The sequence below is a fragment of the Mytilus californianus genome, unplaced genomic scaffold (genome assembly GCF_021869535.1).
Source record: "Mytilus californianus isolate M0D057914Y unplaced genomic scaffold, xbMytCali1.0.p SCAF_48, whole genome shotgun sequence".
NCBI classification, from domain to species: Eukaryota; Metazoa; Mollusca; class Bivalvia; order Mytilida; family Mytilidae; genus Mytilus; species Mytilus californianus.
Genome location: NW_026262699.1, coordinates 1,412,687 through 1,432,275, shown reverse-complemented (window position 1 = coordinate 1,432,275; position 19,589 = coordinate 1,412,687). Strand labels below are relative to the sequence as shown.

The window sequence follows — 19,589 nt, the reverse complement described above, 5'->3', positions numbered from 1 at the left end:
GTGCAGTGAAAAGCATTACAGAATATCTAATTCAGGCTGTTTGATGGTGTAAAGAGGGGAATCTATTTTTCTATTTGATTTTTTCTCCCCCAAATGGGGGAGTGAGCCGATCCTGGAGGTACTGCAATACCAGGCCAACTCGTGGCAAGAGCGGTGCAAGCACCTAACATCTCACCTAGTTGCAAAAATCAGTTTAATATCGAAGTACCCACATGGGGTACGTATCAGATATTAAGCTGATAAGAACAGATACTTTTTTATATTTCAAACATTTTAATAATAATAGATATCAAATACTTATACTGACTACAATCAATAGTTAAAATCATATATCACAGATAATACGATTGTAACTCAATATTAAATAAATCCCGAAAAATACTGATAATTATTTACTTTAAATTTAAATCAAATTACTGAAAAACAAATTTATATGAAATCTATTTTCAAAACCCCTAAATAATTACTGAAAAACCCCCTTTTAGATTGAACAACAAAGTGTTCTAAATTCCTTTTATAAATCTATATATAAACTATCCTTTAAATAATTTACCTTTATAATTAAAACCAGTTTTCGTAAACTAGTATAATATTTAAATTGAACTATAAATAAATGTCATCCGATAATTTTTACCTATAATGTTTACCTTTAACAAAATCAAAATACAAAATACCTATATCTTTATAAGTGATTACATTTAAACATTTAAATCAATATCGTACACACACAACCCACTAAAGTCCATAATGAAATGTCATGTGTGCTACGATTAAAGTAATACCTTTAAATTCCTAAACTGAACTGTTTTAACTATTAACTTTAAATAGTAAAAATTACACAACTAATACTATAACTTAAAATCATAGTACTGAGGCCAAATTTGAATATCAATATCTGTTTGTAAAGTATCAATAAGTAACTGTCTATGCTTACGTCTGTCCGGTTCTTTGCCTATGATGTCTATTAGTTCTTCATCACTGAGTATAAACGATACTAACATGTCATTTTCATCTATGCGACCTAAGGCCGGCACAACTTTGCCTGAATGCCTTCGTATAAACCTAAGTTCGAACTTGTCCTTTTTAACTTCTCCCTTTTTTCTCTTTTTACCACTAACGGGTTTGAACTGTATTTCTCCAGAAAGATCGTCCGGATCTGTCGCGATATCGGACCATAACTTGGAACTGGGCGAGGACTTATCGGTATCCATGGTCTCCTGTGTCGTATCCACGGTCTCCTGTGTCGTATCCTGTGTAACGGGGGAAGTATCCTGTGTAGTCTGACTATCTAACGGTGTATCATCACTTACATGTATGTCACTGTTTTGAGTCTCTGGAACTGAGACTGCTTCCATTGGTACTGTTGACTTTTTACCTAACGGACAGTTCTTACGGACATGTCCAATAGTTTTACACTTCAGGCATAACGGTGCCCTACCCACAACGGTAAGTAGACAGTCTTTCCCTGCTATAGTAGTACGGTAAGGTAACGACTGTACATCCTTCTCTGATATCTCCAATGTAACTCTAATGTTCCCATTAGCAAACGTTATTCCTTCGGATTTCTCCGTTTCACGTGAACAACTAACTACTTTTCCATACTGTTCTAAAAACGATTCAACTGCAGTTAACTTTAACCACACTGGAAGCCACAAAACTTTTAATAACACTGTTCTTGTGTCTGCACGGCTTACGGTAACTCTAGTGTCTAACGACGAAAAGTCCGAATTTATCACTTTATCGGCAATCTCTTTAGTAGTAAAGGTTGTATACCAGATACCACCAATATCCACCTTGAAAATCGCTGTCACATCTTCCGGGTTAACAATGTTCTTTAATATACGGATAATCCAAGTACGTGTGTTAACAGGTGATCCATCCGTAAACGTAAACTTTGCACTGCATCTAAGTAATCCATAATCCACTATTTCCATTTTAACAAAATTACTTTTGACTTTAACTTTTCACTCGCTATAATCTTTGCCAAAAGGCCGAGAAGCGATACTCCAAACTTTCCGAGTTTGCAAAGTCTATAATTCCTATTTCTTACTCGAACAAGGTGTTCTAATTCTAACAAAATGAACACAAATTTTGCAAATTTCTATACAAAAATCACACGAAACACGAAAGCTTGCTTTGAATCAAACACCTGGCAGTACGAAACGATTTTTGCTTGACAAAACTGGCGTGAAAATAAAAAACGGCTTGTGAAATACGGCAAGTCGGAATAAAAGCGGTAATAATATTATAAACGTATATCATACGTATTTTCTCTATGTCGAACCAAATTACATTTTCATATCGATTTCCCTTAGGTCCGATGAACGTAGTTTTTCGAGAAATTTCTTTGATCATAAATAAATTCCACGCTTTTCACAAATAGCACGGACTTTTGACTGTCTCATTTGATTGACACAAACATTAAAGTACACATGTTTTTAAATATTTAGGAATTGACCGGTATAGCTATGTTTGAATATATTTTGGAAAGAAGAAAAAACTTACCGGCCAACTGAAGTTTCCATCGTCTGCCCTCGTTCTCAGGCTACGTCGCTATAGCAATAATTGACAATAGAAGGAGGACGGAATTCTTTTCCGACGCTTTTTCGTAACGCTAAAAATTTAGATTTTTCTTTTAAGGAGCGAGAATATAATTCGACTCGCATGTACTGTTTTATTTGTATTCACAAGCGACAACAAAAGTATTACACTATAGAAAATCAAAAATCAAATATTTTTAAGCGAACAGACGTAAAAAAATGTTACTTAATATTTAACATGCACGTGTGGTAGAATTAATTTACAACAATGTGTAACACTATACATTTTACGCAAATTCATAGCATAAAAATCAAAGAAAAAAATACAGAAAGAGTACATATGTGCAGTGAAAAGCATTACAGAATATCTAATTCAGGCTGTTTGATGGTGTAAAGAGGGGAATCTATTTTTCTATTTGATTTTTTCTCCCCCAAATGGGGGAGTGAGCCGATCCTGGAGGTACTGCAATACCAGGCCAACTCGTGGCAAGAGCGGTGCAAGCACCTAACATCTCACCTAGTTGCAAAAATCAGTTTAATATCGAAGTACCCACATGGGGTACGTATCAGATATTAAGCTGATAAGAACAGATACTACACTTTGATCTTAGCCAAAAGGCCGAGAAGCGATACTCCAAACTTTCCGAGTTTGCAAAGTCTATAATTCCTATTTCTTACTCGAACAAGGTGTTCTAATTCTAACAAAATGAACACAAATTTTGCAAATTTCTATACAAAAATCACACGAAACACGAAAGCTTGCTTTGAATCAAACACCTGGCAGTACGAAACGATTTTTGCTTGACAAAACTGGCGTGAAAATAAAAAACGGCTTGTGAAATACGGCAAGTCGGAATAAAAGCGGTAATAATATTATAAACGTATATCATACGTATTTTCTCTATGTCGAACCAAATTACATTTTCATATCGATTTCCCTTAGGTCCGATGAACGTAGTTTTTCGAGAAATTTCTTTGATCATAAATAAATTCCACGCTTTTCACAAATAGCACGGACTTTTGACTGTCTCATTTGATTGACACAAACATTAAAGTACACATGTTTTTAAATATTTAGGAATTGACCGGTATAGCTATGTTTGAATATATTTTGGAAAGAAGAAAAAACTTACCGGCCAACTGAAGTTTCCATCGTCTGCCCTCGTTCTCAGGCTACGTCGCTATAGCAATAATTGACAATAGAAGGAGGACGGAATTCTTTTCCGACGCTTTTTCGTAACGCTAAAAATTTAGATTTTTCTTTTAAGGAGCGAGAATATAATTCGACTCGCATGTACTGTTTTATTTGTATTCACAAGCGACAACAAAAGTATTACACTATAGAAAATCAAAAATCAAATATTTTTAAGCGAACAGACGTAAAAAAATGTTACTTAATATTTAACATGCACGTGTGGTAGAATTAATTTACAACAATGTGTAACACTATACATTTTACGCAAATTCATAGCATAAAAATCAAAGAAAAAAATACAGAAAGAGTACATATGTGCAGTGAAAAGCATTACAGAATATCTAATTCAGGCTGTTTGATGGTGTAAAGAGGGGAATCTATTTTTCTATTTGATTTTTTCTCCCCCAAATGGGGGAGTGAGCCGATCCTGGAGGTACTGCAATACCAGGCCAACTCGTGGCAAGAGCGGTGCAAGCACCTAACATCTCACCTAGTTGCAAAAATCAGTTTAATATCGAAGTACCCACATGGGGTACGTATCAGATATTAAGCTGATAAGAACAGATACTACACTTTGATCTTAGCCAAAAGGCCGAGAAGCGATACTCCAAACTTTCCGAGTTTGCAAAGTCTATAATTCCTATTTCTTACTCGAACAAGGTGTTCTAATTCTAACAAAATGAACACAAATTTTGCAAATTTCTATACAAAAATCACACGAAACACGAAAGCTTGCTTTGAATCAAACACCTGGCAGTACGAAACGATTTTTGCTTGACAAAACTGGCGTGAAAATAAAAAACGGCTTGTGAAATACGGCAAGTCGGAATAAAAGCGGTAATAATATTATAAACGTATATCATACGTATTTTCTCTATGTCGAACCAAATTACATTTTCATATCGATTTCCCTTAGGTCCGATGAACGTAGTTTTTCGAGAAATTTCTTTGATCATAAATAAATTCCACGCTTTTCACAAATAGCACGGACTTTTGACTGTCTCATTTGATTGACACAAACATTAAAGTACACATGTTTTTAAATATTTAGGAATTGACCGGTATAGCTATGTTTGAATATATTTTGGAAAGAAGAAAAAACTTACCGGCCAACTGAAGTTTCCATCGTCTGCCCTCGTTCTCAGGCTACGTCGCTATAGCAATAATTGACAATAGAAGGAGGACGGAATTCTTTTCCGACGCTTTTTCGTAACGCTAAAAATTTAGATTTTTCTTTTAAGGAGCGAGAATATAATTCGACTCGCATGTACTGTTTTATTTGTATTCACAAGCGACAACAAAAGTATTACACTATAGAAAATCAAAAATCAAATATTTTTAAGCGAACAGACGTAAAAAAATGTTACTTAATATTTAACATGCACGTGTGGTAGAATTAATTTACAACAATGTGTAACACTATACATTTTACGCAAATTCATAGCATAAAAATCAAAGAAAAAAATACAGAAAGAGTACATATGTGCAGTGAAAAGCATTACAGAATATCTAATTCAGGCTGTTTGATGGTGTAAAGAGGGGAATCTATTTTTCTATTTGATTTTTTCTCCCCCAAATGGGGGAGTGAGCCGATCCTGGAGGTACTGCAATACCAGGCCAACTCGTGGCAAGAGCGGTGCAAGCACCTAACATCTCACCTAGTTGCAAAAATCAGTTTAATATCGAAGTACCCACATGGGGTACGTATCAGATATTAAGCTGATAAGAACAGATACTACACTTTGATCTTAGCCAAAAGGCCGAGAAGCGATACTCCAAACTTTCCGAGTTTGCAAAGTCTATAATTCCTATTTCTTACTCGAACAAGGTGTTCTAATTCTAACAAAATGAACACAAATTTTGCAAATTTCTATACAAAAATCACACGAAACACGAAAGCTTGCTTTCGTTTTTGGTCGTTCCTTTCAAAACTCTAGTTTTTGGTCTTTGATAAAAAAAAAAATCACTATCAATGCACGATGAAATAGTCCTCTTGGTGAGAGGTTGACCATTTCTGACCATTAATAAGTTTTGAAATATAAAACCGATATGTAAGCGATTTGTAAAAATTTGATTAGAATTGTAATTTTTGGTTATGTAAGGTTATCCAGAAATTCTCATTTCATAAGAACTATTTTACAGGATGCCGAACCAGGAAGTAATTACCAAAAAGGTCAAACAGTAGGCAAGTTCCCCAAAAAGCAACAATACATAACAACTCACTTGTTTTGTTTATATATATACCTGAATTCTCGTTTCAGGCGGAGTTCGACTTAATTACCGAAGTCTTATAAATAGAAAGGACAAAAAAGGATATGGCGTCTCCCTCATTGAATTGAAAGACGTCCGGTAATGTTACCAGTTTTTTCCTTTACAACAACAAAGAAATTATACTAAATAAAACAAGGATATGTGCTTATGTTCGGTGATTCTTGAAATCATGGCCAACTTGAAATGTTCATTTCACATACAATTTACGTGTTATAGATATATACAATTTAATAAAGCGGCAATAGTCATAACTATTATAACTAGAAATGATTGACCTATAGCACTATCTATTCTTGCATGGTGATTCCAAGCTTTAGCTGCTTCCAGTACTGCTTAGATTAGAACTTGACCATAACATGCCTGAAACTTCACTACTACTTTTATTGACAGAACTTTTTAACATTCATTTTTTTTCGTATACTACAAACCTCTTCAAGAGGAGTTTAATCCACCTATCTACATAATCTAACATACTATTATATATAAGTTTATAATAGCAGAAACCAAATTGTGTGTAATTTTTTTTTTTAATTTACGCCACGTAATTATAATTTAACATACACATTTTTTTGGAATTTAACACACTTTACATTTACTTGCTAATTAAGTTATAGGGTCCTTATCCAATACGGCTCCGATTTTAACAGAGGATTGATATTGATTATGATTATGATTATAAATCAATAAACTACAATTTCCGATATTCGGCTGTTATTTTCACATGTTAGTACCGATGTAAACCCCCACCCCTTCAGGATTCTGATACTTCACACCTTCAATATCTTTTTTTTGTCTTTTTTAGAACATCAATATTACATCTTATTCAAGTTCAATCTAAAATTTGTAATATAAGTAACTAGAATATATCTTTAGAATTTCACTTTTATTTTATTTTACAATTATTTTTACGAACTACTAGTATATAAATGCACAGATTTACATTGTTCAAAACAGAGACGTATATATATATCTTTCTGGTAAAAATATGCCGTTTCTCCACTGATCCGAAAACGGATATTTAATCATAGTTATAGGTAGTTCTGTTAGGAAATTTCCTCCAATAAAAATAGAGTTTACAAAACCGCTAGCCTTACATTGTTTACATTCTGCCTGTCTCACAACACCCGGGAAAGTCTGAAAGGCTATTCATTCTCTTCCAATCTTGAAGAAATATTCAAAGTATAGGTAAACATGCTATAATGTCAACACTACACCATTATTAAACTAAAAATTAACCTTTTGTTCCGCCTTTTGTAACTTTCTTCGTTTCCTTGTGATCTTTTTCTAAAACGCAGTTTTGACATTTCGTAATAATCATTTGTAGACCTGAGTCATTATTGCAAGGGGAAAGGGAGGGGGGGGGGGGGTGTTCTTCTCGATAAGAGACAATTTTAGTCAAGTACAAATGGGTCATACAGTTATATTTTCAAGTTATACATTGAGTCCTGTTCTTGTTCTGAATTATAGTTATCTCGTACCATTGTAAACTCGTACCAATGTCAACTCGTACCACTAAAAAAAAACTCGTACCAATGCAAACTCGTACCACTGCTAACTCGTACCACTGTAAATTCATACCATTGTAAACTCGTACCAACTTATTTAAATGCATTCAAATGGTGTTTAATGATGAATATATACTTTAATTTCACTCAATACCTCTTAAGTCTGTGAAATGTATATAATTTGAAATTACAATGACCAATTTGTAGCTAATTTTCCATGTCTAATTGGATAGAGAAAACCGTGGCAGATTGGCTTTGTTGTCTCCCTTGAATAGACTCTTTTTTAAACTTTTTTTGACAACTGTTTGATTTTATTTTTAATCATTCCAAATCAGTAACATTGAATAGATTTGGGTATTTTTCTATTGTTTTAAAAGGAATTTTATTTAATGAAAGAATTTATTTATTGTGTTTTAAAGGTTTAAAATTGTTTATGACCAACAGGTAGAAAGTATGAAATTTATTTTTATAAAATATTCAGCACATTTTAGCAGAATATGACCATTCTAATATGATTAAACAAGTTGATTAGATAATTATCAACCAATAATCACACAATCAAAGGAATTTTATATATTAATTACTAAATTAGCATGGTAATTAAGAAATTAAATTCTTTTTTTGTCTAAGTTTTCATTAAAAACTGGTATAAAATTCAAAGATATTTTAATTTTTTGTATAAAGCTTAAAAAGAATAATCATAAAACATTCGTATTTTTGAATATATTTTTGATGGTACGAGTTTGCAGTGGTACGAGTTCTGATTGGTACGACTTCCCAGTGGTACGAGTTTATGTTGGTACAAGTTAACTTTTTTGGTACGAGTTTACAATGGTACGAGTTAACTTGCTTCCCTTGTTCTTGTATGTACCATTTAGAACTCATGCACTTACTTTTTCGAATCTCACTGATTACCGACAAGAAGAATAATTTAGCGACAGGAAGATTAGTTTAGCGACAACAAAAAACACATTTAGTTTTCAAGACATATAGTTTAAATAAATATAGAAACATGTATTAAAGCGTGATTTTTTTAAGATATAGATCAGTTTTCACGATGAACTTTAAAATCTACAGGCCTGGAGCTTAATTTTTGGAAAATTTAAGTAAGATTCTGTTGGCCTGTAGAGATGATTTTTACAGGCCCCACCAAGAGCTATTTTACAAGCCTGGACTGCTGGGCCTGTGGTTCAGCGTGAAGACTGATAGATCCACTAGAATTTTCGGATCTCCTGTAGTTGGTGATCGCAATACTGGTATAAAAATTTTGTTCCAGTATTGTAACTTTTAAAAAAAAAACAGCAATACTGGTACATTACTGATAACCTAGTATTGTAGTTGTATTGTTAACTATACTTTAACATGATTAAGGTGTATAATAAAAAAATGAATATTAAGCAAAATTAGATATTAAAGATCAAAAGGGGATTAAGTGAAATCAACAATATTAAAGAGGAATATTGTGAAATTAACAACCAGTTAAAAATACTCACCATCCATCCATCCATCCATCCATCCATCCATCCATCCATCCATCCATCCATCCATCCATCCATCAATCCAAGGGCATTATACATCCTTTATTTTGTTAAATTGTGTACTAGTTCTATTGATATTATAATTGTTTTAATGTATATTAAACTTTAGAAAGATATAACAGCCCATAGTTTGCCAATCATGCATAACACACCCATGTTATTACAGAAAAAATATGCCTGTAATAACTAAAGGGTGTTATTACAGCTTCTCTACATCTCTTCAAAGCCTTTCCTCCTACATATATCACAATGTATTTTAATTTATTGTAATAAATAATGATAAGACCATGTAATGAGGTTCTGTGCAAGCTTCCTAGTCATTCCCAAGTGTCTCATGTAATAAGTTAAATGCCTGTAATAACTAAGCCTTGTTATTACAGCTAAGTTATCACTTAAAAGCCTTGTCTCATTGATTTACCATGGTTGATCAAAGATGTATTAATTGAATTGGAAAATTAGCTTTCAAGGTTATGTATTAAGTTACTGCGCAAGTTTCAAGAATTCCCAAGTGCCCACTGAAAATAAAAAAATTTATGGTACATTTAACTGATAACAAACATATGTTACTACAGATTAAGAGAAAGTATCTGTAATAATATTCTTCTCTAATAACTTTGACTGTTGGTCGTTATTTTCTAATTTATTTTTCACAATTAAAGATATCAATATCCATTAAACATAAAAAGTTGCGTAATAGGGGAACCTGATTATAATCAATTTAACTACATGAATGTTTAGGTTAATTAAAGCAGATGATTCAGAACCATGGGCAACACAATTCGTAGCAGATATATCAAATGGTACAAATACTAGTACTAGACAAGCACTCCATCACCTATGATAGTAAGAGAGCCGTACAAGTGCCATCTGAAGAAGCTGGTCATGTTGTTAAGCGTAAGAGAGAAAGTCCACAGAGACTGAATACAATATACAGAAATGCCATCTGAAGAAGAAATAGACAATACCAATGCTGATGATACAGCAGCTATAACAGCAATGTCAATATAAAATTCACTAAAATATACTATGAGTCTTGGAAAGAGAGCGCTAGAGCTGAAAGAAAAGATACACTGTAGAAGAAAATAAAGAGTTTGTTGAAATGCTGGGACAGTACTGCATGTTTCCTCAAGAAAAAAAAACATCAGAAGATTTAAAACTTTCTTTGATGACAATCACAGTGTACCATCATTTAAACATACAATCTCTATGTCCAATCATTCCTTATAAAATTGTCATGTCATATGTCAATTTCATTATGCATATATATACATGTATATATATATATATGTGACACCTTTAATAAATTTAAAGATTAATTACCTATATGTATTGTTTATTTAAAAAAAACCACAATACTGGTACAATACCATGAATACTGGTACAAATTTTTTATACCAGTATTGTGCACAATACTGGTATACCAGTATTGCGATCACCAACTACAGGAGATCCGAATTTCATAGGGTCGGCATGATTGCTATATCTGGGACACAATATAATAGTTCCAGGCTATATCAAACCAAATTCATGCCACAAATTCACAGGATATGTACCTAAATTTTTTCTTCTTGTCGCTAATTAGTGAGACCGACTTTTTCTTAATGGAATCAGGAGCTTTCAAGACATTTCATGAACCAGTTCGGCTATATGTCATTTTCGCCATGTACCAGTTTGGTTTTGGTCGTTTCGGCCCATTAAATATATTTTCTTAATGTCAACAATGGTCAAGCCTATCAAAGTTTTTAATAAAATGAGAAGTAAGTAAATATTTCTTTATATATCATGTATATGTTTAGACATTCCTAATAAAAATAAGGAGATGCAGTGTACGGAAAATGTCACAGTCGGCAGAGCCAGGTCAAAATTTTTTTTTTTTTATTAGGTACTGTAGGCATAGTAGGTTGAAGTCTCAATTAGAGCAGATCAAAATATATACCCCATATCTATTATATACATGATATATATGCATGCCAAATAATTTATAAACATTATTTAAAAAAATTTAGGATACGTTTGTATATTTAATTAGATAATTGGATTAACTTAGTGATAAGATTCGTGTCTAAGTGATTGACGAATGTGTGTGTCTCATAATAAACCAATCAATTTGTACATGTTGTAATTCAATTTGGTTATTTGAAAACAAGACTTGCCTTTTTGTTTTGTTTTAAACATGCCTGTTAAAAGAAAACAGAGAAAAAAAGACACAAAAAGAAAACGAATTTGTTTAATTCTGTGGACCTAAAGGATAAAACTTAATGGACAGGAGCATAAAAATAGAAGATGTGATATGATTGGCAATGAGACAACTCTCCACCAAGGACCAAACATTTTATTCATTGTTAACTTTTTCGATCTTCATCACAATCGTACAATTCAACAAGTTCCAAATCCCTCACATTGGACACATGGAAATAATGCCTCTAATTGCACACATGGAAATAATGCCTCACATTGGACACATGGAAATAATGCCTCACATTGGACACATGGAAGTAATGCCTCACATTGGAGACATGGAAATAATGCCTCACATTGGACACATGGAAATAATGCCTCACATTGGACACATGGAAATAATGCCTCACATTGCACACATGGAAGTAATGCCTCACATTGGACACATAGAAATAATGCCTCACATTGGACACATGGAAATAATGCCTCACATTGCACACATGGAAGTAATGCCTCACATTGGAGACATGGAAATAATGCCTCACATTGGACACATGGAAATAATGCCTCACATTGGAGACATGAAAATAATGCCTCACATTGGACACATAGAAATAATGCCTCACATTGGACACATGGAAAAAGGTGCAATGCAATATCAAAGGAATCAGTCTATGATTTTAGCATTATTTTTAACCATGACAACAGTGAATGTATGCATAAAGTTTGTGCTCAGCTTGGGATGTAGCAGTCTTTTATTCTTTTTGAAACGTGACCAATTACAACTTCAAAGTTAATCATTGTGTACTTCATGTACTTTTTATCACACCAATCATGAAAAATAATTGTATGTGGTATCTGCAATCAACTTCTTATAATTAACCTTCAAATACTACTTACAAAGAAGACTATTATCAGTTTATATATACACTGTTGTTTTTTTAATTAAACGTCATTACTAAAAGTGTAATAAAGTTATTTTTTAAAGTTATGAAAGGTAAATAAATGAAAACATATGCAACAAAATCTCTTTAATATAAAATAAAAGTATGGCTGATAGATTTTAATTACATGGCCAAACTGGCTCCATGGCTGAAACGTCTTATTTCCGACTCAGGACAACTTGGACCAATGAAAAATCAACTCTGACCAGTATGAAAGAAAACTCTGACCTGTTTGAGAGACAACTGGTACCAGTTACCATTGTCATGTTTATCATGATTATAGAAATGCTAGAAATGCTTGTCAGACCCATTTAAATACCTTTATCAGATTTATAGGCATCCCAGACCTGTTTGTGTTTACCATATTTTTGTATTAATTATTTTATGTCTATCCTAACGAGATCAATTACATTGTAGATCAATAAAAAATAAAACAACACATATTTTTACATGCAAATGTTTAGCATACAAAAAAAACAGATATAAAACAGATATATTTATATCTTGGTCATTTCATTCATATGTTATTATAATTATTTCAAACTTTTCTGTGACTTCATAAGTGGTCCGAGCTGTTTTTCACACTGGTCCATGAAGTTTTTAAACTTGTTCAAGCAGTCTTTAAAAGTAGTCCAAGTTGTCTTTAAAAGTGGTCCTGTCAGTCTTTAAAAGTGGTCCAAGTTGTCTTTAAAAGTGGTCCTGTCAGTCTTTAAAAGAGGTCCAAGTTGTCTTTAAAAGTGGTTCGAGTTGTCTTTAAAAAGTGGTCCAAGTTGTCTTTAAAAGTGGTTCGAGTTGTCTTTAAAAAGTGGTCCAAGTTGTCTTTAAAAGTGGTTCGCGTTGTCATGTACCAGTATATGTATTCTTTTTTATAACTGCTGATTAGAGATTTAAAAAAAAAAACCTTCTTTTACTTGAGGGGTACCACTCAATAAAGATTGATTGATAGATACAAGATTAAGACAATACTAGCCCTAACCCAAACTGTCTCACAACCCATTTGATATTTTCATGTTTTCATTTCAATGTGTGCTTTGGTCTTCATTTTCTTCATTTTTTGCACCATTTCCCAAACAAGTTACAATTTTTACTTGGGATAAAATTTTCCTAGCATGAGCAAATTAAACCAAACTTGAATTTTGGGCCAGTGTGAACTTTTCTCATCACTTGTCCTTTGACTTTAAAAAAATCTTCTCTGAAATTAATAGGTGGAATGTTTACCAAAACCATGCAAACTTGGCCAGAATCATCCCTAGGGGTTTCTTTGACAGTCTTCAAGATAGTACACAGTACAGAAAAGCTGATTAAAAAAAGACCCACCAGTTCATACATTACATTATTAGTTGAGTTTAAACATATTTTATTGTTCAAATGGACAAAAAATGATGGACAAGACAAAAGTTTTTCAAATAAGAAGCGTCTTCTCCAAATAATGAATAATTATTTGATATATTAATACATCAGGCCGGAGAACACAGTTATTTCGTAGTGCATTTCTTTTAGACAATATATAAATTCAAATTTAAAAAATCGCACATGCTCTATCTCAAAAAGATTTTTACAGTATAGTGTACTGCTATTGGGACAAGTAATTTCAAAATTATAGAAAAATCTACCAGCTCTAACTCAAAATATTGACAATTCTATGTTAAGGGGGTCTAAAATTCAGTTTGACAGCTTCAGACATACTATTTTTTTTTACTGTTTTTAACTGGACAAAATCACTACTTAACATAAAGATTCAGCACCCAAATTTTTTTAACATGTAATTTCATCCCCTTACTTAATATGTCATGCATGCATAAAATATAATGAAATAAATTTGGAAAGTGTATGAAAAAATTTTTCAAGTTATACACTGTCCACACTAGGGACTGTATTTGTAGACAATGAAAATCAAAGTAGGATAACTGTGTCCCGCGGACCATCATTCACGAAAATTAATACACTTAAATAAAATACTTTCTCCCAAAATGAAAAAAAATAAATAAAATATCTGTATTGAAGATATAAATTTGTTTTAAGAACTTTAATACGTTGTAAAATTAAATTCTTATTTCACTTCTTTAAATACAGCCGTTCATTTGACTGAAACCTAGTCAGGAATTTAAAAAAAAAAAAAAAGGTTCATAAAATGGTATCACTGATTGATAATATTATCGAACAGTGTAAACTCTCGTTTGTGTTAAAATTTAATTGTTATTTCTGTCTCCTCTTTTAAAAATATTTGTTTTGGTGTCTGGTTGTTGTTGAGAAAAAAATTCTCAAAGTTGATTTTATATACAGTACACAAGTCAACCACTTGTATATACATGATATATGTATTCATTTGAAGATAGGAAATTCTTATATTTCACTACGTTTAAAAATAGCAGATTGTTTTACCATGACATGATTTATTTGGAATTGATAGCCATGAACACATGCTGAATCCTGTTTTGTACTTCTTGAAAAAAAAACTTTCAATATTTGTTGTTATATATTTATATAAATATAATTTCTATATTTTGATTAATAGAATTACGAAAAATGTATCGATTTAGAGCTTCGATTGAGGTAATTGAGGATTAAAAATTTGCAGTTTTACTCTTTTTGTAATTTACTACTCTGAACATGCTGAATTATCTCTCTTTATACATTATATTTCATAGGTTTTTTTAACATTGAATTTAAAAGAATCACTAAGTGTGAATCACCTTTATATATTTTACAATTTACCTCTATTGTAGTGAGAGATGGCAGACAAAGTACTGTCAGAAGATGAAGAGATGGAGGAAGTCAAGGATGAGGACGGAACAGAGTTTGTTATTGTTGACGTTGATGCAGAGGTTAGAACTGTCACAAGTTTTCTTCACTGTTTGTGTAAATAAAAGAAAATGTGGGGTATAAGCCAGTCATGCCAGTGAGACATCAACTCAATCCACAAAAATAAAAAAAAAAAAACATCTACAGGGTTTGTTCAAGATTTATCTAATGGGAATAAAGCATTTGTTTGTACTACATAAGAATAGCTATTGGATCGGGTAATAAAGCTCTCGTTAGTGCTATAAGCATGATAAGGGTAGTTAGTAAATAAAAGTAACATATAATGTATTCATGGAGAAAAATGAATAAGGAGACAAGCAGTATATTATTTAGTTGCTTGGCAATCGATTTATTAACATGTAAGTCTGTCAGCAATTTCCATCTTGCCCACATGTATGTTTATACAGTGCTCTGATGTCATATAAATCCAGTCTTCCAACATGGCAACATTTAAAAAAATTCAAATTAGAAAACCAGTGGCCTGAATTATGTACAAAACAAAAATTTAAAAATTCAAACAAAATTGAAATTGTTATACAGCAACAAAGGACATCCACTGAATAACAGGCTCCTGTGAGTCCTGACTTGTGACAGGCTAGTACAGAATGTTGAGGGGTTGCATATGTTTGTGACCATGCCTCCACTCCCCCAACAGTGATGTAGCGGCACACAATTTTTTTTTTGTTTTAAATTGTTTCTTATTTTGTGGTGGTTAGTAGAAATAAGAAGATGTAGTATGAGTGCCAATGAGACAACTCTCCATCCAAGTCATAATGTGTAAAAAGTAAACAGTTATAGGTCAAAGTACGGCACAGAGCCTTGGCTCACATCGAACAGCAAGCTATAAAGGGCCCCAAAATGACTAGTGTAAAACAATTTAAACAGGAAAACCAACAGTCTAATCTATATAAAAAACGAGAAACAAGAAACTCTTATGAACCACATCAACAAACGACAATCTCTGAACAACAGGCTCCGAACTTAGGACAGGTGCAAACAAATGCAGCGGGTTTAAACTTTTTAACAAGTGCCAACCTTCACCCTAACCTGAAACAATAGTGCAACATTACAACATCGAAAGACACACTATAAGATATCAATTGAAATGGCTTAGCTTGATCAAAAAGACATATTAACAAAAACAAGTAAATATACACTGAACGAATAAAATTTATCTATGACACAATATAAATACAATATACTTTTTGGTGCCTGTTATATAGCTGACTACATGTGTTGAAGGCCGAATTGTGACCTACAGCTACAAAGATCTCCCCTAATTGGACTCTGGTTGATGTATGTCTCAATGGCAACTATACCACATCTCCGTATTTTATAAAGTAACTCCAGACAAAAATAATGATTAATTTTTATTATAGCCTTATAATACAGTGGTTGTATCCTCTGTGACCCCTACATTTACCTCTATTTTTACACACCTGTCTTTGAACATTTATAGCTTGTGGTTCATATGATAAATGGTTAACATTTATGCATTTTTTTCTATGGCACAAATGTGAAACATGTCTGGTGCGAGAAAGCATTGATTTCTGATGAATGAAATATGAAAGTCTATGCACAGTTAGCTTTTTACGATGTCCACGAAACTTGACAAATAAAATGCCATACCCATCTCTGGTTACTGATTTTCCACTCCATATGCAACATAATCGTTCTGTTTTAAAGTTTTTTAGTTTCTTTTTGAATTTCAGCTTTTCTAGCCTTGTTAAAATACATTTATAAACATCTATTTCAGCCATTGTATCAATAACACACTTTTGACTTTTTAAATGATGATGCTTTTTTTTTTATTTCCAGGACATAGATTTGAACCAAAGCAGAATTGCAAAGATCACAAATTTAGACCAGCTTACCAAAGTCAGGGTATGTATAAATGGTTTATAAACTACAGCTGAGCTGGATATTTTTCCATAGTTGGCGACAGCATCATCCCTTGTGATTTTGAATGATTGAGAGTTTTTTTGAGAAATGAAATGTAATGTAACTTAAATTTAGTTATTTACTTTTGAAAGATACATTTTATTTTCAGATTGTCAGACACATAATTTATTGTAAAACCATTTTTTTCAGCAACAAATGGTTAAATAATTGGAAATCCATTATGGTATAAAAGAAAAATACATGTGCGTCAAACAAGAAGGTGTATATTTTTTTTCTTACAGCCATTTTCCTTTCAACTATTTATTTCATTTATTCATCATTCATTTTTTTCTTCAGACATTATGTTTAAGACAGAATTTAATCAAGAAGATAGAAGGTATGGAAAACCTGACATCTTTGGAAGAATTAGAACTGTATGACAACCAACTTACTGCTGTAGAGAACTTGGATACTCTTGTAGAGCTAAGGTAATATAATTTTTACTGTGTAAAGGTATTGATAATGAAAATTTAAATTCCAAACAAGGAGCTTCTGTAAAATATTGCTGTTGTTGCTGCTTGTGATTTAGGGTGATAACACTTTGATGTGCGATATAACCCTGTCATATGATATCTATTGAGATATTTCAGAGTGAATCACTCATAATCACTAACATTCACCTAGTGACTAGTTAAATGGATCTGCAGTATTATGAACCTTGGTACATATACATGTACATGCCTCTCTAAGTGTTTGAACTTGTATCATGTGTGAATGAAACTTTAACTTATATTCATATACCGTAATCAGGCTTGTATAGTTCGCACTGGTACATAGTCCGCACCCCATTCTCCCCACGAAATTTCAGGTAAAAAAACTTTTTGTAACTGTTAGAAAAGGTCTAATGAAACGGTAATTTTAAATAGTGTGTGGTCGTTTGTGGTATTTTCTTGGAAAAAACTATTTTCCATCACCAAACAGAAGCTGAAACTGCTTGTAAATGGTTCTAAAACACTTCACGCTGGTTAAAATAAGTCTAAATCACACATTAAAACAATTTAGAAACTTGTGTATGTTTAAACCGGAAGATTGAAAAGCACATGTAAAAGATAAAAAAAACCCGGTGAGAGTCGAAATCCGTACATAATAGATATCACTATAATACGACTTTGAAAGTAAAACAGTTCCCTCCTTATGTAAAACAGTGTTTAATATATCTATCACATTAATGTTTGAAGGGTCTTAGCTAAAACAAAACATATTTGTCAATAGGAAACACCAAAACGGAACGAATAATAACCGATTACGTTTTGTAGTTTACACATCGTAAGCTGGTTTACGGTTGTCTTTTTTTACCTTTTTTGTACGATTTCATTCAAGCAGATACCAGTTTATATTTAGCAATGCATTGAAAAGAAACGAGAATTTTGTAATGAAGCATTTAATTTTTAAATTTATCAGTATTTATTTGATATTGAATAAAATAACTTATTAATATGGATTGGGTAAAATTATTGGTTTGAAAAATGAAAAGAGCGCCCTCTATAATGTCAATAACAAACATGGCGGAACGTAAACAAACCACATCGCGAAATATTGAAATTTTCTCTCTTATTTCTTGCTTATTGTACTCTATAGTCCGCACCCCGCTGTCAGGGTCAATTTTGGAGAATAAAACCGTGTACTATACAAGCCTTTTAACGGTAATCAAATTTTGATAGGGGCAAAATATTGCTATTGATATAAAAAAAAAAATTCAGATCTTCAAGGAAAGCTGCTTACAGAAAGCACATAGTAAAGGGATGTTTTTCAGTCCTCCACCATATAACAAACAAGTGTTTGACACATGTGCTGCAAAACTAAAAAAGCATGAGAGCAACAAAAACACATCTGCGTTGATGACACTTTGATTCCAAGAGATAAAATTTAAATCACTTGACAAAATTACATCATTGAAACAAGTGTTTACAACATTATTGCAAACATACAAATGACTTAAGTGAATTTGTAAATCAGGGATTTGATAAATCACTAACAAACAGTTTTCTTTTTTTTTTTTATTAAATCCATGAAATTGTAAAGAATTTTATAAAATCACTGAAAATATTGTTAGAGATTTTGTGAAACCTCAGATTAGCTGTTTAAACCATATAAATGTATCAAAAATACTCCTGAATTTAAGGGATCTAACTAAATCACTTATTTTATAAATTCACTGACACATGTACATAAAATGCAAGAGTGGCTTATAAATGAATCACACTTTGTGTAGAAAAATTATAGGTATAACTGTTAACTCTACAATGTTGAAAATTAGAGAGAAAATTATCAAGAAACAAACAATTGAGCAAACACAAAACTCTTCCAAATACCATGGGTGACAGGGATGAAGTTAACATGAGGGTACCCAAATTGCACCTATTTTGACAGTTTTTTCACATACGTTTATTTATGATCCAGACAGAAGTTTCCATTCTGTGTTTATTTTGTAGATGTATCTTTATTTACTATATACATTTTTGTAGTTCTGCCAATTTAATTTTGAATCCATTATGAATCATAGAAAAATTGGTTTGAACCGTCCTCCAAACGATCCATGATTCTGTAATGAGGAGTACCAAAATTGCATCCATGCTTAAATTCATATCCTTAAAAATGGAATGACAGATGGTTTGTTATATTTTTTCAAATATTTATAACAATTTGACATTAGTCCATGCTTACTATTCATTTTT

At 32.2% G+C, this 19,589-nt stretch overlaps 1 protein-coding gene and 4 non-coding genes across 5 annotated transcripts in view; 1 reads left to right on the top strand and 4 right to left on the bottom strand.

Moving 5' to 3' along the window:
• Nucleotides 1-96: 96 nt before the first annotated feature.
• Nucleotides 97-284, bottom strand: LOC127700143 (U2 spliceosomal RNA). Its single transcript, XR_007981470.1, has one exon. It is a non-coding gene; the product is annotated as a U2 spliceosomal RNA (small nuclear RNA).
• Nucleotides 285-2,978: 2,694 nt separating this feature from the next.
• LOC127700125 (U2 spliceosomal RNA) lies at nucleotides 2,979-3,171 on the bottom strand. Its single transcript, XR_007981452.1, has one exon. It is a non-coding gene; the product is annotated as a U2 spliceosomal RNA (small nuclear RNA).
• A 975-nt stretch (nucleotides 3,172-4,146) lies between these two features.
• Nucleotides 4,147-4,339, bottom strand: LOC127700113 (U2 spliceosomal RNA). Its single transcript, XR_007981441.1, has one exon. It is a non-coding gene; the product is annotated as a U2 spliceosomal RNA (small nuclear RNA).
• A 975-nt stretch (nucleotides 4,340-5,314) lies between these two features.
• On the bottom strand, nucleotides 5,315-5,507 carry LOC127700101 (U2 spliceosomal RNA). Its single transcript, XR_007981430.1, has one exon. It is a non-coding gene; the product is annotated as a U2 spliceosomal RNA (small nuclear RNA).
• A 1,519-nt stretch (nucleotides 5,508-7,026) lies between these two features.
• LOC127700088 (protein phosphatase 1 regulatory subunit 7-like) overlaps nucleotides 7,027-19,589 on the top strand; it is a 31,778-nt gene continuing 19,215 nt past the window's right edge. Inside the window, exons 1-4 of the mRNA XM_052203554.1 lie at nucleotides 7,027-7,191; nucleotides 14,898-14,996; nucleotides 16,792-16,857; nucleotides 17,212-17,342. Of these exons, the coding sequence (XP_052059514.1) occupies nucleotides 14,904-14,996; nucleotides 16,792-16,857; nucleotides 17,212-17,342 (290 nt within the window). The 5' untranslated portion in view covers nucleotides 7,027-7,191; nucleotides 14,898-14,903. The remainder of the gene's footprint in view (nucleotides 7,192-14,897; nucleotides 14,997-16,791; nucleotides 16,858-17,211; nucleotides 17,343-19,589) is intronic.